Source organism: Stomoxys calcitrans, chromosome 2, assembly GCF_963082655.1.
Source record: "Stomoxys calcitrans chromosome 2, idStoCalc2.1, whole genome shotgun sequence".
NCBI classification, from domain to species: Eukaryota; Metazoa; Arthropoda; class Insecta; order Diptera; family Muscidae; genus Stomoxys; species Stomoxys calcitrans.
The window spans coordinates 106,453,253-106,474,558 of NC_081553.1; the positions used below are offsets into that span (position 1 = coordinate 106,453,253).

Sequence of the window (21,306 nt, forward strand, 5' to 3'; positions counted from 1 at the left end):
TATATGACTAGATTGATAGGGTACTAGACCATCATTTCGAGGTGCCACTTAAGAAATGACTATGTATGCAATGAATACTCTCTAGCCTTGACTACCACCTGGGGAGAACATAACATCGAAGATCTCTAGTTAATCTGAAGTGCAAAGAGAATGCTTCGATTCCTTTATGAAAAAATCTTCTGGATTCCACGGTATGTTAAATCTGGATATTAGTGGGTAGCTTCTCGAACTTCGGTTTTAAGCCGACTATTATTAAGGCCCCATCAGGAAGCAAAGCATAGTGGGATGATATCGAAAAAAAAAATAGTAAAAAATATGCCACTTGAGAACGGATAGAGATTACTCTTCGAAATTTGAAATTGACGAAATAGAGCTGAGATGTTATCGAAATCATGTGCAAAATTTCGAGGCCCTTAGTGGTCCAAACGACTTTTGGCAGAGCCCTTAATTTGGTCACCTCGGCATTTCGAAAAATTGTTCGGGCTGTCAAATCTTCACCAAAATTCTTGGATTTATTGTATTTCAAATAACCTAAAAAAATTATTTGGAACCAATTTCAATTTTAGTTCCCTTCCGGAGTTTTATTGACATTGTTTCGATATATCGTACGATTATGGCAATGTAGTGAAAAATTAACATTGCGCCGGGGTCGTGATTTCAATTTGTAACACTGTACAGCAGCCAATCAAGGTTGGAGATTCCAAGTTATGTTGATGGTAGTAGGATAGTAGATCAATACCCCATAAGGATGTGGAGTTCTTAGGCCAAACCTCTTTTTTGTGGTTTATCGAGCGGAATGGGTTCATTGACAGTTAGCCCCAAATTTTTTCTATATCACAATCTCACTCTACTCCCAAATGCCTTTCATTAAACTCCCATATTGTATCGGTCAGACCATAGGCTTGTTTAGTATATTTTTCAAAGGGGCGGTTCTCCTAACACTTGAATGCAAATTATTTGTTTCCAATTCGTACTCAGATTCCTACTCTACTCTTAAATAATCTTCATTGAAGTCCTTTATTGTACCGTCGAACTATATGTACGCTTACTGAGTTTTTGTGGTGGGGCGTTCCCCCTTGATACTGGACGGCAAATTTTAATATCTGATTTGTGTATTGAGTTACAAATAACCAATTGCAAAATTCAGTCCATCCTTCATTTATTTATATATCATATATACCGCAAAATATGGGCACCTATTTCTTTTTGGTTGCGGTCATTTTAAGTGGGCCCTAAAACAGTTTGGATTGAAAAATCTTAACCCTTTTTGGGGTTTTGCTGTATTGACCTTATAGCAACATCTTAACTATATTCCCAGTTAAGATGATGATATCCGCCTGTCCGTCCGTCTGTCTGTTCGTCTATCTATTAAAATTACCCTACTTCCCTTACAAACAGAGGTACTGAGCTAAAACTTTGCACAGGCTCTGAGTTGTCCATATACCATCCAGATTTGGATATAGCTGCCACATACTCCGATCTCTGGATTTAAGGTCTTGTAGCCATTAAAGTTGAATTTATTAACCAATTTCGTTGTAATTTGAGTTAGTGAATTGGGTTGATCAGATTTTTCAGATTTTGATTTAGCTGCCATATATACCGATCTCCCGATTAAAGTTTTTATACCCACTAAAGGTGAACTTATTAACTGATTGAGTTGTGTTTAACACATTCACCACATTCTAGTTTAATATGGCCCAGATTGGTCCATATTTGGATATAGCTGCCATAGAAACCGGTCTCCCGGATTAAGGTCACTTATAAATGGCTCATTTATTGTCCGATTTCGCGGAAATTTGGCACAGTGTGCTTTGTAAGACTTTCGACATCCATGCCCTAAACGGTTTGGATCGGTCCAGAATTGGATATAGCTGCCATATATTCCCAGCTCTCGATTTAAGGTCTTTTCGCTGAAATTTGGGTAAATGAATTGTGTTCAGCCCCGCCATATTCCATTTCAATACGGCTTATATGGGTCTAGATTTGAATATAGCTGCCATATATACTGATATCCCGATTTAAGGTTTAAGACTCATAAATAGTGAATTTATTAAAAAATCTTGCTGAAATTTGGGTGAGTTGTGTTAAGTCCCTTCACATTGCAGTTCAATATGGCCCAGATCGATTAATATTTGAATATAGCAGCCATATGGACCGATCTCTCGGATTAAGATCTTGCAAATATAAAAGGCTCATTTATTGTCCGATTTTGCTGAAAATTGGTACAGTGAGCTATGTAAGACTTTTCGACATCATTTCTTATTTTTAAAATATTTTTCTTTTTAGAATTCCACTTCATACGATTTTTTTCATTTATGAGTTGAGAGATTAACACACCACACGAAAGTGTATTTTTGGCATTTAAAGTTTTTTTCTTGTAAAAACCACCAAAAAAAATTTTAGCTCACCTTTTCTGCAAGGTTAAAAAAATAAAACTCCAAAAACCAAATCAAAAAAATGTTTTTATTTTAAATAAATAAAGTAATGTCCTAAAATTGTTCTAATTTTTAACTATTACAATAATTTGTTTTTATTTTTAAGCAACAACATTTACAAAGTTTACACAAAAACCTTAGCAATTCGCTTGTGACTCCTCTCAGGTGCTTTTCTACGATGACTATTTTCTTATTTTTGCTGGCATGGCATATTGGCAACCTGTTGCATTATTACAACTTAGATAAGAAACAACAAAGCTCTTCGTTCGATAAGGCCATACCTTTATCTTCCCCATTAAGTATATCTAGGTCGTTCTGCTATCTTATCAATGGAAAGAAAAAAATAACTAATTTTTAGTCAATTGACAAATGACTCTACCTATCGGTTGTTTTTATGAGTACACTTTGAAAAATCTTGGAAAGGAATGTCATTGTGGATTAATGAGAATTGAAGGGCTTTTTTTTGTTATCATAATTAAAAGAAAAAGCATACAGTAAGGTCGGAATGAATCATGGGAAGCCATCATTATAGATTGTGCCAAAATTTTATATAAATGAACTCATTGTTACCTTATCTTCATACTACTGTTCTACAAGGTATTATAACATTTGCTACACTTCAAAAAAGAAAATGAGAAGCATTAGGTTAGGTTTATTGGAAATCTGCAATCAAACCAACACTAAAACATTTTAATCCGTTGGAATGCCAGAGAGTCTGTCAGTTCATGTTATTATGTGTACAAAGTATAGATTGCTTTTTTGATCCGATTTTCTTGAAATTTCGCGCAGACGTCTTTTAAGCCTTGGAGATGAAGCATGTTGAAAATAAAAGTAGCCGATTTTGATTGAGATATAGCTCGCATATATGCATACTAGTTTCCCGGTGATCCGTTTCACTACTCCCTTTTTACCAAGAAAGTACCAAGAATAACAAACCATCAGAAAAATTATAACGTCGCCTTATATATATAGTCAGGGTATAAATGAATCACAATTTTCAGCGCTTTACCTCAATTCGTAAAGATTGTACCATTTTGTACGTTTTAATACCTAAATATACGAAAAAATAAATATATTCTAGTTGCCCAATATATTCTTTCAAGATATCAATTACACCACAATTAGTACGTTTTCTTCCACATGTCGTATTTTTGTCAAATTGCTTTATTTTAGCAGCCCTAGTTCGCTATACGCGAATTTAGCCACCCATCATATATTTCTTAGTTGTAGATTAGGTTAGGTTTAAGTGGCAGTCTGCCATCGGACTCACTTAGACGTTTTTGTCCATTGTGATACCACAGGAACAGAAAAAATAAAATGCCTTCTGGTTCCTACCGTTGAACCATCCAGATCGCTTTAAAAAGTCAAATAACTTGCAAATGTTAAATCAGGCATGTTCTCAAAGAAATGAGAACCTAACGTGGAACTCCTTCTGACTGCTAGTGCGGAAGGTGTTCTATAGTCTCTTCTTCTATGTCCTCACAGCTTCTGCAGAAGTCGTTTCTGGCAACTTTCACTCTGTCAGCATATTTTCCGATTAGACAGTGACCTGTCATGACGGACACAATGATTGAGACATCTGTTCTAGCCGATGACAGCAAAGCCGTAGACATCTTCAAGTCTAGATTAGGCCACATTGTTTTGAAATGCTCACAGCCCCCTCTTTGTGACCATCTATCATTCGTTGTCCTTCGGGCCTGGTCCTAAAAACTTAGCTTACATGTCGCTAGAGGCATACCCAAAGATTCCAGTATCCCTGGAATGTGTAGGGTAGTTTCTAGTCTCGCAAGCTCATCCGCTTTACAATTCCCTGGGATATCTATGTGGCCCGACACCCAGACCAGGTGAATTTTGAACTCTTCAGACATCTCGTTGAGAGATCTGCGACAGTCGAGGGGGGTTTTTAAGTCCAAAAATACCTCCTCCAGGGACTAAATGGCTGCCTGGCTGTCTGAGAAGATATTTATGCCAATCGTCGTTACGGCATTATATCTTAGCCAGTCCACCACTTCCCTAATTACAAGGATCTCTGCTTGATACACACTGCAGTGGTCGAGTAACCTTTTCGCTATGACCAGTTCTAGATCTTTAGAGTACACCCCAAAGCCCAGTTGGTCGTTTAGTTTGGAACCATCTGTATAGAAGTGTATGTAACTTCTATTACCAGGGATATCGTATTTCCAATCGGTTCTTTTAGGAATAGTGGTACAGTAATTTTTATCAAAAAACGGCTCACGAAGGTGTAATCCACACTGCCTGGAACATCGGATATTGTATCAAGGATAACACAGTGTCCGTAGCCACAACATGACCAATGAGAAAGTTCCCTTGTGGTCGCAGTGGTCGCTGCAATTTGCGTAGCCACAATGTCCAGAGGCATAAGATGTAGCGTTAAATTCAGTGCATCAGATGGTGCGTCCTCAGTGCGGCTGTGATGCACAAACAAGCCATCCTTTGGATTCGGTTAAGTTTTGAACAGAAGGCGGACTTTTGGAGCGCCGTCCACCAGACCACAATATAATATAGCATTATAGGTCAGGGCAAGAAAGGCCTAGAGCAAGTGTGGCCTTTCTTGCCCTTTCCAAAATGTTGGATTTGAAGTTCAGTTTTCTGTCCACCCAGGTGTTTTGAGCATTCTGCAAATGGAACATTCTCCACCCAAGGGGACAGGTTCCACTGTAGGCACTTTGTATCTCCTGCTGAAAAAAACTACTTCTGTCTTGCACGGATTTATACCTAGACCAGTTTCGGTAGCCCATTTTGTTGTTGCACGTAGAGCTTCCTGAAGTATATCTCTTAGAGTGCTTCAAAACTTTCCCCTAACCGCAATTGGCACGTCATCGGCATACGCGACCACTTTTTTATCCAAAGACAATAATATATTGTTAATGTTTATATTCCAAAGTAGAGGAGACAGTACACCTCCTTGAGGAGTTCCTCTGCTGACCCATCTTTTTAGATCCACAGGTCCCAAGCCTGCCGTAATGCATCTTTTAGTAAGTAAGTTATTAATGTACTTTCTTACGGTAGAGTTGATGCCTAGAAACTCGAACTCCTTCATGATTGCCGTCGGTTTTACATTATTGAAAGCACCTTCAATGTCAAGAAATGCACCATTGTATATTCCTTGACAGCGAGAGAACCCTATATGTAGCCGACTAGGTCGTGAAGGGCTGTTTCAGTGGCTTTGCCTTTACAATATGCATTCTGCTGCCGCGACAGGCGATCTCCAGGGATCTTTGTATCGACATGCCAAATTTTAGATCTCTAGCTCCATCTCAACAGAAAGTACCAAATGGTACCGAATTCCATGAATTTATAATTGAACATTTTGCTACCCATCATATATTTCTTAGTTGTACCTGCATGCCAAATTTCAGACCTTTAGCTTCATCTGTAAAGAAAGTACCAAATAGTACCAATTTGGTACTAAATCTAGCTCCATCTATGAAGAAAGTACCAAATGGTACCAATTTTGGTACCAAATGTTCGAATTGTAAAAAAAATGTGGTCGCCCATCATATATTTCTATGTTTTACCTACATACCAAATTTCAGACCTCTAGCTCAATCTGCACAGAAAGTAACAAATGGTCACAATATTGTATTATCAAAATATAGGAATTGTAGACAATCATAGTCACCCATCATATTTATCCTAGTTGTACCTACCTGCCAAATTTCAGACCTCTGGCTCCATCTGCTAAGAAAGTAGCAAAGGTCACCAATTTTGGTATATATACATGCAAAATTTCAGAACTCTGGCTCCATTTGTAAAGAAAGTAGCAAATGGTACAAACTGCGGTACTAAATGTACGTCTTCTTCCGTTAGCAATACTATTTTTCCTTTGTTTCTTTTCATTCTCATCCTTTTGCAACAGATATCTTTTGAGTTAAATTTCGAAATTCTACCTCTATTCATCCGCCCCATACAAAGTTTACCTTTTTCGTACCTTTTTGGTACTTTTTTAGTAGCTAAATGTACAAATTTCCGAAAACTCTTATAGTCCTTCAATTAAAATTGCCATCGTGTACCTAAGTTCCAAAATTAAGAGCTCTAATTCAATTTGCAAAGAAAGTACCAAATAGAACCAATTGCGATACTGAACGTACTATTTCTCCCACTTCCGGTACGATTTTCCAAAATTTGTTCGCCGAAACTTATTTTTTCGAGACTTATTTTTTCGATTTAGAGATGTCCGTCTGGCTTTCCATGTTAATTTGTGTACAAACTACAGGTCGCAATTTTCATCCGATCGTCTTCAAATTTAGTACGGGCACATTTTTCGGCCTAGAAACGAAGCCTATTGAAATTGGAAAAAATCGGTTCAGATTTGGATATAGCTCCCATATATATGTTCGTCCGATATGCAGTAATAACGCAATAAAATGGTCATTTGTTAACCGATTCTCTTGACATTTGGTAGGAAGGATTTTCTTATGACTCCCGATATTACTGGTGAATTCCATGGAAATCGGTTCAGATTTATGTACGACCGATTTGTTGTAATAATGCAATAAAGTGGTCATTTGTTAACCGATTCTCTTGAAATTTGGTAGGGTGGATTTTCTCCGGACTCGCGATATTACTGGTGAATTTCATAGAAATCGGATCAGATTTAGATATAGCTCAAATATATATATATCGGGCGATTTTCACTCCTTGAGCCACTGCAATCGCAATTTATTGACCAATCTTCCCTAAACTTCGTACAACGCTTTCCTCGACGACTTTTACAATATCCATAAAGTTTGGTCGACATCGGTTCATGGAAATCGGTTCAGATTTAGATATAGCTTTCATTTATATATCGCCCGATTTGAGCTTCTAGAGTCATTGCAAGCGCATGTATTGACCAATCTTCCCTAAACTTCGTACAACGCTTTCCTCGACGACTGCTACAGTATCTGAGAAGTTTGCTCGAAATCGGTTCAGATTTAGATATAGCTCCCATATATAAGTTCGTCCGATTTTCACTAAAATTGCATTAAAATGGTCATTTGTTAACCGATTCTCTTGAAATTAGATATAGCTGTCATATATGTATATCGCCAGATTTTCACCCCAAGAGCCACTGCGGGCGCATTGTTTGGCCAATCTTGGCAAAACTTTGTACAACGCTTTCCTCGACGACTGCCACAGTATCTGAGAACTTTGTTTGAAATCGGTTCAGATTTAGATATAGCTCCCATATATATGTTCGTCAGATTTTGGGTAATTTGCCATAATGTTGTCATTTGTCAACCGTAGTTATTACAGTTTGAACATATTTGCTCGCCGAGGTTCAGAATTGAATATAGCTCCCACATTGTACTTATAGGTTAGGTGAAGGGTATTACACAGTCGGCACCGCCCGACTTTCCATACTGGTTTATGTATACAGATGTTTGCCGTTTTATATAAGCATTGAAATGTGACACCCTTGCCAAATATACCGGTTATCTAACTTATCGAATTTATCGACGAAATCTTTACAACAGTTTTTATTACTGCTTCTGCCTTGTTGTTAACAAAACTATGCCACAACTACACTACACCTACACCTACACCTACTACTATTTAAATATTTGCATATAATTTTAATTACGAAAATGTGTTTACCATGATTAATATCAATTAATTTTGCAGAGAACAAAAAAACTAAAACTCATTCTTCCTTTTTTTGTGTAATTTGTTTAATTCCTGGCATGTTTCACATGCCCTACTAACAACCATGTTTGTTTTTTGTTTTGCTGGTATTTTTGTTTCGAAGTTGCAAAAAAATATAAGCTATTAATCATTTTTGCCTGTTGCTGTTGCTGCCACACAAAATACACACAGAAAATGAATGAATGGAAATGGAGAAAAACTGCATTTGCCTTTTAGGGATTTACGGTTCAGGGAACCAAAAACAAAAAAAAAAAAAAAAAAAACAAAAATAAACGAGCCAAACAAAACGTAACTTTTGCACACAAAATGCCACTGACTCTGTTTTGATAAATGACATTTGCTATGGAAGAAGACATTTGGCGCGAAATGTTTCGTTATGAAAGTTATTAATTTTTGCAGTTGGAAAATATTCAAAGCATGTTGCTTGTTGCTGCTAGCCCTTCCAAGAAAGTAGCATTCTTCTTTTCTTCTTCTACTTCTTGGCAGTTTGTTTGCTGTTCTTATACCCTTCACCATAGGATGGAGGTAAACTAATTTCGTCATTATGTTTGTAACACCTCGATATATGCGTCTGAGACCCCATAAAGTATATATTGTTTATATTCTTGATCGTCATTTTAAGTCGATCTAGCCATGTCCGTCCGTCTGTCCGTCCGTCCGCCTGTCTGTCGAAAGCACTCTAACTTTTGAAGGAGTAAAGCTAGCCGCTTGAATTTTTGCACAAATACTTTTTATTAGTTTAGGTCGGTTGCGATTGTAAATGTGCCAAATCGGTCCATGTTTTGATATAGCTGCCATATAAAGCGATCTTGGGTCTTGACTTCTTTAAGCTCTAGAGGGAGCAATTCTCTTCCGATTTGACTGAAATTCTGCGCGTGGTGTTTTGGTATCACTTTGAACAACTGCGCCAAGTATGGTCCAAATCAGTCCATGTTTTGATATAGCTGCCATATAAACCGATTTTGGGTCTTGACTTCTTGAGCCTCTAGAGGGCGCAGTTCTCGTCCGGTTTGACTGAAATTTTGCGCGAGGTGTTTTGGTATCACTTCCGATAACTGCGCAAAGTATGGTTCAAATCAGTCCATATTTTGATATAGCTGCCATATAAGCCGATCTTGGGTCTTGACTTCTCGAGCCTCTAGAGGGCGCAATTCTCCTCCGATTTGACTGACGCGTGGTGTTTTGGTATCACTTCCGATAACTGCGCTTAGTATGGTTCAAATCGGCCCATGTTTTGATATAGCTGTCATATAAGTCGATCTTGGGTCTTGACTCCTTTAGCCTTATAGGGCGCATTTCTCATACGATTTGACTGAAGTGCTGCACGTGGTGTTTTTGTATCACTTGCAATATTTGCGCTTAGTATAGTTTAAATCGGTCGATGTTTTGATATAGCTGCCATACAAGCCGATCTTGGGTCTTGACTTCTTAAGCCTCTAGAGGGCGCAATTCTCATTCGATTTGGCTGAAATTTAGCATGAGGTGTTTTGTTATGACTTCCAATAAGTGTGCTATGTATGGTTCAAATCGGTCCATGTTTTGATATAGCTGTCATATAAACCGATCTGGGGTCTTGACTTCTTGAGCCCCTAGTGGGCGCAATTCTCTTCCGATTTGGCAGAAATTTTGTACAACGGCTTTTCTCATGACCTTCAACATACGTATCTAATATGGTCCGAATCAATCAATGGCTTGATACAGCTCCCATATAAACCGATCTCCCGATTTTGCTTCTTGAGCCCCTATAAGGCGCAATTCTTATCCGAATGAACTGAAATATTACACAATGACTTCTACAATGTTAGGCATTATTTGTTGGTCCGAATCGGACTATAACTTGATATAGCTCCAATAGCATAACAGTTCTTCTTCAATATTCTTTGTTTCACTAAAAAGAGATACCGCGTATAGAACTCAACAAATGCGATCCATGGTGAAGGGTATATAAGATTCGACTCGACCGAACATAGCGCACTCTTACTTGTTTCTTCTCGATTCATTTTGGCTTGTGGTATGAAATGTTTCTGACATTGACAATAAAGAATATTAAATAAAATACTTTTAAATGTTATGGGTGTGAACGATATGAAAATGGAGAAAGATGCAGAGGGCTTGATAAAATGTTAAATGATAAATCGATAGAAGGGAAAATGTAAACAAAATTGAATGTTAAATTCTTCACAAACACCATTCGATTTATCTTGTGTTCCCTGGTTAAAAAAGAAAAACGGACTCTGTTTGGTCAGCTCAAGGCTTGAATGTCCATTAGAATATTTAATGAATAAGTTGTCAAGGAACTCAAAAAGTCAGATACTGTGATTGGCTTACCGGGTCTTGGCTGTTGATAATCATAGATGTGTGTTTCAACATGGCGCAGAGGTTAGCATATCCCCCTATGACGCGAACGCCTGGGTTCAAATCTAGATATGAACTTCAGAAATTGTCAGCGGTGGTCATCCCTTTACTAATGCTGGCTGCATATGTGAGATATCGTGCCATGTTAAAACTTCTCTATCAAGTGTTGTCCCTATGTGGCACGCCGTTTGGTCTCGACCAAAAAAAGTAGAACCCTTATTATTGAGCTTAAACTTTAATCGGATTGCAATCATTGATATAAGAGAAGTATGTTCCTTAATGGAATGTTCATGGGAAATTTTGTGAATTCTACCGTGACACAGAGGTTAGCATTTTCGAATACGACGCTCAACGCCTGTTTTCCTGACGAGAATATAAGAAAAAACTTTCAGTGATGGTTATCTCCTCTTAATGTCGGTTTATATGGGACCTATATCAGGTCATAAACGGATTTGGACCATACTTTTCGGAAGTCATTAAAAAACACTCCGTGTGAAATTTCAGTGTTATCGGATAACAAATGGGGCTTCTAGGGGCTCAAGAATACAAATCCGGAGATCGGTTTAAATGGAAGCTATATCAGGTTATAAACCGATGTGAATTGTACTTGACACAGCTTTAGAAAGTTATGAAATTTCAGCACACCGATTTGGGCCGTACTTTTAATCGGATTCGATCGACAAATGGACGGAAGAATAGACGGACGGACATGTCTAAATCGATTCAGTATGTAAGAGGTTCAAAAGTAAATACAATATATACTTTTTAGGGTCCCCGATCTTTCAACTTGAGTATTGAATATTATGTGAATTTTTGGAGCACCGCCCAACAGACCAAATCATTATATGTGTAACAGCTTGAGTATGCAGTCATTAGAACGGCATGCTTCAACCATTGCACTGCCCATTAATTAGTGAGTAAGTGAAAGCATGTAATTTTTTGGTTGCATTGCAAGCTGATGAGTCCCCTGGCAAAGGCCGAAATCGCGCTTCTTGCAGCACGACCCCAATACATTGCAAAACACCACAATTGCTGAGACTCTTTAAATGATTTTTGTCGTTTCGCTGTCCTATGAGAAGCAAGAAATAACAAGAAATAGTTCGCGCAGAGGTTAGTTCGGTCGGGCCGAATCTTATATAATCTCCACCATGGATCGCATATGTCAAGTTCTTTGAATGACTTTTTCAAATAAAAAAACACCAGTCATAGAAAACATCCCCGCTAAATATCACGGAAATGGAGTAATAATTGCGCATTCCAGAGGCTCAAAAATCAAACTGGGAGATCGGTTTAAATGGCGGCCATATCAGGTTATGGACTGATTTAGACCATATTTGGCACAGTTGTCTGAAGTCATACCAAAACGATATATGCAAAATTTTAACCATATTGGATACGATTGCGCCCAATATTTATATTGCGGCTATATAAGGATATGGATTAATTTAGACCATACTTGACACAGTTGTTGGAAGTCAAAATAGAACACTTCACGCTAAATTTCAGCCAAATCGGATAGGAATTGCGCCCTCTAGAGGCTCAATAAGTCTAATCGGGAGATCGGTCTATATGGCGGTCATATCAGGTTATGGACTGATTTAGACCATACTTGCCACAGTTGTTGGGAGTCGTACTCAGGACACTACATGCAAAATGTCAGCAAAAACGGATAAGAATTGCGCCCACTAGAAGCCCAAGAAGTCTTGTCGGGAGATCGGTTTATATGGCAGCTATATCAGGATATGGACTGATTTAGACCATACCTGACAAATTTGTTGGAATTCAAAATAAAACGCTTCAGGCAAAATTTCCAAGCCCAAGAAGTCTAATTGGGAAATCGGTTTATATGGCAGCCATATCAGTTCATGGACTGATTCGAATCATACTTAGCACAGTGGTTGGAAGCTCAAAAATAAAGACCCAAAGTTGGTTTATATGGCAGCTATATCAGGTTATCAACCGATTTAGACCATACTTGGCACAGTGGTTGGAAGCTATAAACACCACGTGCAAAATTTCAGTCAAATCGGATAAGAACTGCGCCCTCTAGAAGCTCAAGAAGTCAAGACCCATGGCAGCTATATAAAAACATAGACCGACCGGACAGACGGACGTACGGGCATGGCTAGATCGACTGAAAATGTCATAAAGATCAAGAATATATGTACTATATGGGGTCTAAGACGCATATTTCGAGCTGTTACAAACGGAATGAAGAAATGAGTATATCCCCTATCCTATGGTGGAGGTAAATTTGCCTATAGAAATGAAATTTTGGCAAAATTTCCTATAGAAATTAAATTTTGGCAAAATTTCCTATAGAAATTAAATTTTGAAAAAATTTCCCATAGAAATGATATTTTGACAAAATTTCCTATAGAAATGAAATTTTGACAAAATTTTCTATAGAAATGAAATTTTGACAAAATTTCCTATAGAAATGAAATTTTGACAAAATTTCCTATAGAAATGAAATTTTGATTAGGAACTCGGACGAAACAAATTTAGGCTACTTTAAATTCATCCCCCCCTCATCTTAATGCTAAGTTACTTGTGCATAATTTTTTTTAGATTTTTAGAACAATTTCCTTTGCTAGAAACTGAAACTACAATCACTTTCTCACTTTGTACTTGTCGCTTGCATTTAAGCTCAAATACTCTGTGAAATAACCATACAAAGTTAACAATGTGTTGACCAAAGGCAAGCTAGCTAAATCGTTCATTGACATCCGAACTGTATTCTAAGTGGCTGCAACAATGCAAACGACTTTATGTCAACATCCATGTTTGAGTTAGTCTTGTGGTCAAGTCACCACCGTTAGGATGATACTTCAGCACACATGGCTGCATATACGTACATCTGTATTGAAAACATAGCTATGTACTAATATGGCATGAGATATAGGACATTACACTAGCATTGAAGGCAGTGGCAACATTTCCATTGAAGCTGTGAAAAAGGAAATATGTTTATTTTCCATCACAGCATGGTGTTATACTTACTTCGTCATTCTGTTTGTAACATAACGAATAACGATCTGGGATCCTATTCTTTATATTGGGATCCTAGTCTTTATATTGTTAGTCGATCTATCCATGTATCCATGGCAATAACTTTTAAGCGAATAAAACAATCTGCTTGAAATTTCGCACAGATTCCTCATAATGGTATAGGTGATAGGGGGTTAGTCCAAATCGCTTCATATGTAAATATAGGTTAGGTTGAAAAGAGGGTGCAGTTATTAATCCGCCCCATGCCACTATGGGCATACACCTAAGCCAGTAATGGCCTTGTTGTGCGCTCTAAAAACTATAAAGTAACCCCTAAAAAGAAAACTTTAAGTAAGGAATTCCGTGATACTTACAAAATGCTTAATTGTTTTCCATGCCACGTCCCTAAGTTGGTTCATGTCTGATATTGTGTCCCCACCTAAGTGCCGGTATCTCTTAGACGCGAAAACCGGGAAATGACAAAGGAAATGCTCCAACGTCTCATCATCTTCCCCGCGTGCCCTACACATGCTATCACTTGTCGCACCGATTTTACATAAGTGAGCTCGTTGTCCTATATGTCCCGTTATGATACCAATAGCTATACTGACCTCCTTCTTGCTTCCTTACAGAAATAGACTCGTCTTCTCACGATCTGGATCCCCCCATAGGGGGGCCATCCTACCGACCGTTTCGCTATTCCACAGCGTTTGTCGCCCACGTCCTTTAATCGGACTGCGTCAACCCCAAAGGCTCCGGGTTAACCAAGTTTATTGACGGCAGTCTTCTGGCCTTCACCGTCAAATCGTCTGCCCTTTCATTTCCCCTTACTCCGTTATAGCCCGGCACTCAAACGATGGGGATTTTGCCATCCTCAGAGCCTTCTATGGGGATGTTAATCTCCTTTTTACAGACTGCAAGACTGTTCGTGACCTTACCGCCCTGGTTGTTATTGACCTTGTGACAATTTTATTGTCTTCAAAGATGTTCCCACTCGACGTTCTCGCATTAGCACCACACCAATTCACGCATTCCGTGATCGCCTGGATCTCCGCCTGCAGGACCGTATTATGGTAAGGCAGTCTAAAACAGATCTCAGTCCCTGGGTTCTCAATGTAAACCCCCTAGACCCACTCTGTTCTCTAGATTCGATCCATCCGTGTAACATGATTTTCCAGTTGTCAATACTACGGTTCCGTCAATCCAAGACTGTGCCGCTGGCAGCAGTGTCGCGCACTCGACTTCAAGGTTCATCTCAGGTATCCGATGTTCAGACTCGACGTCTTCGCGTTAGTACCACGCCACTTTACGCATTCCGTGATCGCCCGGATCCCCTGCGTGCAGGACCGTATTATGGTCAGACAGTCTAAAACAGATCTCAGTCCCTGGGTTTTCAATGTAAACTCCCTAGACCCACTCTGTCCTCTAGCTTTTATTCATCCGTGTAACTTACCCTCCTAATGCTGGCAACATTTGTGAGGTATTATGCCATGTGAAACTTCTCTCAAAAGAGGTGTTGCACTGCGGCACCTCGTTCGGACTCGGCTATAAAAAGGAGGCCCCCTATTATTGGGCTTTAACCTGAATCGGACTGCACTCATTGATATGTCAGAAGTTTTCCTCTGTTCCTTAGTGGAATGTTCATGAGCAAAATTTGCAATTTGCAAGATATCGAAATCGTCTTAGTGAGGGAACGTGGTGCTCTAAGTAGGCTCACTTTCGTCTTCCCCGTGAACAGGCATATTTCAGTCTTCTCTGGGTTAGCATTGAGATCTCTGGGTCTAGCCCAGTCACAGGCCATATGCAGGACCCTTTCGGCCCTTTTGCATAGCTCGTTCGGATCCTTACCCCTTAGAAGTATTATAACATTGTCTGCGTAGGAGGCGGGTTCAAATCCCTCTTCAGTCATCATCCCTAATCGGCCATTTATGGTGGTCACCCATAGGAGTGACGATAAAATGCCCCCCTGTGGCGTGCCTTGTGCCACTTTCTCCCTTTTATTAATGTCATCGGACACACAATTTGTCCACCTGTCCCTTAGCATATGGTTTATCCAGTCTCTAAGGACCGGGTCCACCAGGTACTGGTCTAAGGATTGGTTCAATATGTCGGTCCGCACATGGTTAAAAGGGTTCAGATCCCTCCTCAGTCAGCATCCGTAATAGGTCATTTATGGTTTTAACCCATAGGAGTGGCGATAAAATGCCCCCCTGTGGCGTGCCTTGTATTTATGCCATGGAACACACAATTTATCCACCTGTTACTTAGCATATGGTTTATCTAGTCTCTAAGGACCGTGTCCACCCGGTACTGGTCTAAGGATTGGATCAATGTGTCGGTCCGCACATGGTGAAAAGCCCCCTCCATGTCAATGCATACCGCCAGGGTGTACGTTTTCGCATCAAAGGATTCTTCTATTTTATGCACAACCTCGTGCAGCGCAGTCTCCACCGGCCTTCCCTTGGCATAGGCATGCTGTTTGTATTTGACCAGTTCGCTGAATGTTCTACTCTTTATCAAGGTGTCCACAAAACGTTCCACGGTTTTGAGTAGAAAGGACGTAAGGCTTATGGGTCTGTAGGATTTTGGTGTCGCACAACTTGCCTTTGAATATAACTGCCATACAAAGCCAAAGCCAATTCTAATGCCAGTTTGTCATGTCTGTGTGTCCGTCTGTCCTTCAGTCGGTCTGTCCTACACCAATATCTTATGTTTGAAAGCCTGTAGCGTGAGCTGATAGTTAGGCAGCCACGGACATGGTTAAAATTGTAGCCATTTAAAAAAAAATAACTCAACACGGGTACCGTGGTTATGAAAATTTCAACTTTTAGTTTTCTAGGCATAGACCCATATATAAGAAATATGTACTAACATGGATTAAACTATACTTTTGTTAAAATTACTGCATTGAAACGTCTTTGAAGACAAACATTTACTCTGGTTATGCTCTTAGTTTAAGTCAATTGCTGTACACTTAGTTGCAGTTCTCTGGTGTTCATGACACCGACACATTTCATCTTTGCAATGTTTATTAGGGTGGTTCTTAAAATATAGGTGCAATGTAAGAAAAAGATATTTTCTATATATGGTAAACATAGCTGCATGTTTTCGTTTTCGCGTCAAGATAAGTTAAGCAAACAAATTAAGGTGTTGGCAATAACTCAAAGGTTAAATACAGCCACCTTTTTTTTTATTTTATAAAGAATTTTTACAACTTTTTTATCATTTCCTTTTCAAAATTTTCCCAATATCAACCCAAGATGCATCACTTTTCCACATTACATTTCTTCTTACTCCAGATCTTCCCCAATATACCCCAAATGTAGATGATATGCCACATCTTTCTTTCTTTTAAACACAACTTGTGTTTATTTCTAAGAAAATTTTATATAGAATTTTGGTTGTTTGTCCTAACATAGCCTTCATCATCGCTGTCGTTGTAATGCTAACATGAATCTACTATCACTTGGTCATCTGTACGAACAATGATGTCCAGTGTTCACAGACAAAGCCTAAGCACAATGACCACCATAGTGTGGGCACAAGGATAGTCCGACCATTTCAGAGAGTAAGCACAATGACCACCATAGTGTGGGCATAAGGATAGTCCGTTCACTACAAAGTTTGGTATTAATTTGTTTGGTTTTATGCTCTAACCATAGGCGATACATTGCCTTCTTTGTATTTAATTTATAATATTGTTTCAATGTGTTGAGTGCTTCTGGAAGTTTATTAATATACCATTTTATTCATTGAAATTTTACAGATATCACCTGTCGACTCGTCTATGACGACGGCAACCACAACAACAACTACAACATCTACAACAAAAGTGCCTAAATCAGTATCCGATAAAAAACGTTTCTTTGAATCTGCCATGGAGGACCAACACAAGCCAACCCAGAAGACAGGTGAGAAATAATGAAAAATTGTCAATAATTTTTCCTGCTTGTAAAAATAAAGACACTTAAAATACCGATTTCCAAGAATATAAAAACTGACGAATTTTTTAAAATTTTTTTAAAAATTGTTATTGACAGTATTTCTATGAAATTCAAACAAAACAAAGAGGTATTATGTTTGATATAGCGCAATGTTGTTATTGATGATGTACTAGGGATCCCAAAATTGACTTTCGAATAAGCGATTAGTCGACTTTTTGTGTAAAAAAGTCGAAAAGTCAAAGTCGACTTTCAATGATTAAAAAGTCGAATATATTCGATTTTGAAGTCGGATAGGCGAAAAAAAAGCAAACAAGTAAGAGCGTGCTAAGTTCAGCCGGGCCAAATCTTATGTATCCTCCACCATGGATCGCATTTGTCGAGCTCTTGCCACGGAATCTCTTTTTAGGCAAACAAAGAATATTGAATAAGAACTGTTATGCTATTGCAGCTATATCAAGTTATGGTCCGATTCAGACCATAAATGAATGCTGAACATTGTAGAAGTCATTGTGTAAAATTTCAACCAAATCTAGTAAGAATTGCGCCTTGTAGGGACTCAAGAAACAAAATCGGGAGATAGGTTTATATGGGAGCTGTATCAAGCTATTGATCGATTGAGACGATATTAGACACGCATGTTGAAGGCCATGAGAGAAGCCATTGTACAAAATTTCCGCCAAATCGGATGAGAACTGCTCTAGAGGCTCAAGAAGTCAAGATCCCAGATCGGCTTATATGGCAGCTATATCAGATTAGGAACCGATTTGAGCTATTCTTAAAACAGTTATTGGAAGTCATAACAAAACACCTCATGCAAAATTTCAGCCCAATCGGATTATAATTGCGTTCTCTAGAGGCTCAAGAAGTCAAGAATCCAGATCGATTTATATGGCAGCTATATCAGGTTATGGACCGATTTGAACCATTCTTAATACAGGAACCATTCATAATACAGTTGTTGGAAGTCATAACAAAACATTTCATGCAATATTTCAGCCAAATCGGATAGGAATTGCTCCCTGTAGAGTCTCAAGAAGTCAAGACCCCAGATCGGTTTGCATGGCAGCTATATCAGGTCATGGACTGATTTGAACTATTCTTAGCACACTTGTTGAAAGTCATAACAAAACACCTCATGCAAAATTTCAGCCAAATCGGATAATAATTACGCCCTCTAGTGGCTCAAGAAGTCAAGACCACAGATCGGTTTATATGGCAGCTATATTTGGTTATGGACCGATTTAAACCATACTCAGCACAGTTGTTGGAAGTCATAATAAAACACCTTGTGCCAAATTGAATAAGAATTCTGCCCTATAGCAGCTCAAGGAATCAAGACCCAAGATCGCTTTATATGACAGCTATATCAAAACATGGACCGATATGGCCCATTTACAATCCCAACCGACCCACGCTGATAGAAAGTATCTGTGCAAAATTTCAGGTAGCTAGCTTGACCCCCTCAAAAGTTAGCGTGCTTTTGACAGACAGACGGACGGACGGACATGGATGGTTCCACTGAAAATGTCATGACGATCAAGAATATATATACTTTATTAGGCTCTTAGACGAATATTTCGAGGAGTTACAAACTGAATGACGAAATTAGTATACCCCCATCCTATGGTGGAGGTATTATGTTAGATATAGCGCAATGTTGTTATTGATGATGTACCAGGGATCCCAATGTCGACTTTCGAATAATCGATTAGTCGACTTTTTGTGTAGAAAAGTTGAAAAGTCGAAGTCCACTTTCAATGATTCAAAAGTCGAATATATTCGATTTTGAAGTCGGATAGGCGAAAAGTCGAAAATAACGCAGAAAAAAAAACTACACAGAGATATTAATTTTGTATTTCTTGTGTTGCTAGTGAGAATTGTTTCCTACACCACCACTGTGGTACAGGGTATTATAGATTTGTGCATTTGTTTGCAACGCTAAGAAGGAGAAGAGCTTGACCCATCGATAAGTATGCGGATCGGCTTAGAATCACTTCCTGATTCGATTTAGTCATGTTCGTCTGTCTGTCTATCCATGTATTCTTGTAATCAAGTTACAGGTCGCATTTGTGGTCCAATTTTCACAAAATTTTACATAAATCTCTTTTGTGGTCCAAGGACGAACGCCAGATTTAGATATAGCTCCCATATATATAATTCATCCGATGTGCCCTTTTAAAGCTGTAGAAGCCACAATTTTGGTCCGATATTTACCAAATATATACGTGTGCAAAATTTAACTAAGTCGGTTCAGATTTAGATATGGCTCCCATATATAACTTTCATCCGATTTTACCTATTAAGACTGTAGAAGCCGCAATTTTGGTCGGGTCTTTACAAAATTTGGCATGAGGTGCTTAAATTGACGTCTTCAAATGTGTGCGAAATTTCATAAAAATCGGGTCAGATTTAGATATAGCTCCCATATATATATATTTCAGCCGATATGGTCTTTTAAGGCTGTAGAAGCCACAAATTTGGTCGGATCTTTACAAATTTTGGTGGGTGTTTTATTCAACGTCCTCATATGTGTTCAGATTTAGATATAGATTTAAATACAGATTTAGATATAGCTCCCTTATATATCTTTCATCCGATATGGAATTTAAAGGCTGTAGTTGGCACAATTTTGGCCGGATTTCTACAAAATTGTGCGTGGGTTGTTTTATTTAAAGTCCTAATGCGAGACAGTGACCTGTCATGACGGACACATTGACTGAGACGTCTGTTCTAGCCAATGACAGCAAAGCAGTAGATCTTTTCAAGTCTAGATAAGGCTACATAGTTTTGAAATGCTCACAGCCCCCTCTTTGTGACCATCTATCATTCGTTGCCCTTCGGGCTTGGTCCTGAAGACTTAGCTTAGATGTCGCTAGAGGCATACCCACACATTCCAGTGTCCCTGGAGTGTGTAAGGTAGTTCCTAGTCTCGCAAGCTCGTCCTCTTTCGATTCCCTGGGATATCTCTGTGGCTTGGCACCCAGAACAAGTGAATTTTGAACTGTTCAGCCATCTCGTTGAGAAATCTGCGACAGTCGAGGGCAGTTTTTATGTTCAGAAATACCTCCTCCAGTGATTTAATGGGTGCCTGGCTGTCTGAGAAGATATTTATAGTCGTAATGACATTACATCTTAGCCATTCCACCACTTCCTTAATAACAAGGATCTCTGCTTGATAAACACTGCAGTGGTCCGGTAACCATTGACCAGTTGTAGATCTTTAGAGTACACCCCAAAGCCCTCCTGGTCGTTTAGTTTGGAACATTCCGTATAGAAGTCTATGTAACTTCTATTACCAGGGATATCGTATTTCCAATCGGTTCTTTCAGGAGTACTTTGTACCAAAAAACGACTCAGGTAGGGTGTAATCCACACTGCCTGAAACATCGTATATTGTATCAAGGATAACATAGTGTCCGTAGCGGCCACATTACCAATGAGAAACTTCTCTTAATCTCACGGCAGTGGTCGCTGCAATTTGCGTAGCCACAATGTCCAGAGGCATAAGATGTAGCATTAAATTTAGTGCTTCAGATGGTGTCGTCCTCAGTGCAGCTGCGATGCACAAACAAGCCATCCTTTGGATCCGGTTAAGTATTGAGCAGTAGGTGGATTTGTGAAGCGCCGTCCACCAGACCACAACACCATATGTCATTATAGGTCTGACAACTGCAGTATATACTCTATGCAAGACACGCGGTATAAATCCCCAACTTTTGCCAATGGCTCTCTTGCAGGTGTATAGGGCAAGAGTGGTCTTTTAAGGATGTAGAAATCCAAAATCTTACAAGGTTCTATTTCATATTTCAATAGGTATCCAAATTAAAGTCTGACTAGATTTCGAGATTAGTTCTACATATGAAAAGTACTACGTACACCAGGTGGTGTAGGATATTAAATAATCGGCTCCGCCCGACTTTTGGCTTTCCTCA

General features: G+C 38.9%; 1 protein-coding gene across 16 annotated transcripts in view; it reads left to right on the forward strand.

The window, feature by feature from the left end:
• Positions 1–21,306, forward strand: part of LOC106081822 (protein lap4) — a 704,386-nt gene that overhangs the window by 548,353 nt on the left and 134,727 nt on the right. For all 16 annotated transcript variants that reach the window (XM_059364098.1, XM_059364099.1, XM_059364100.1 and 13 more), the window contains one exon: positions 17,197–17,341. In XM_059364098.1, the coding sequence (XP_059220081.1) occupies positions 17,197–17,341 (145 nt within the window). The remainder of the gene's footprint in view (positions 1–17,196; positions 17,342–21,306) is intronic.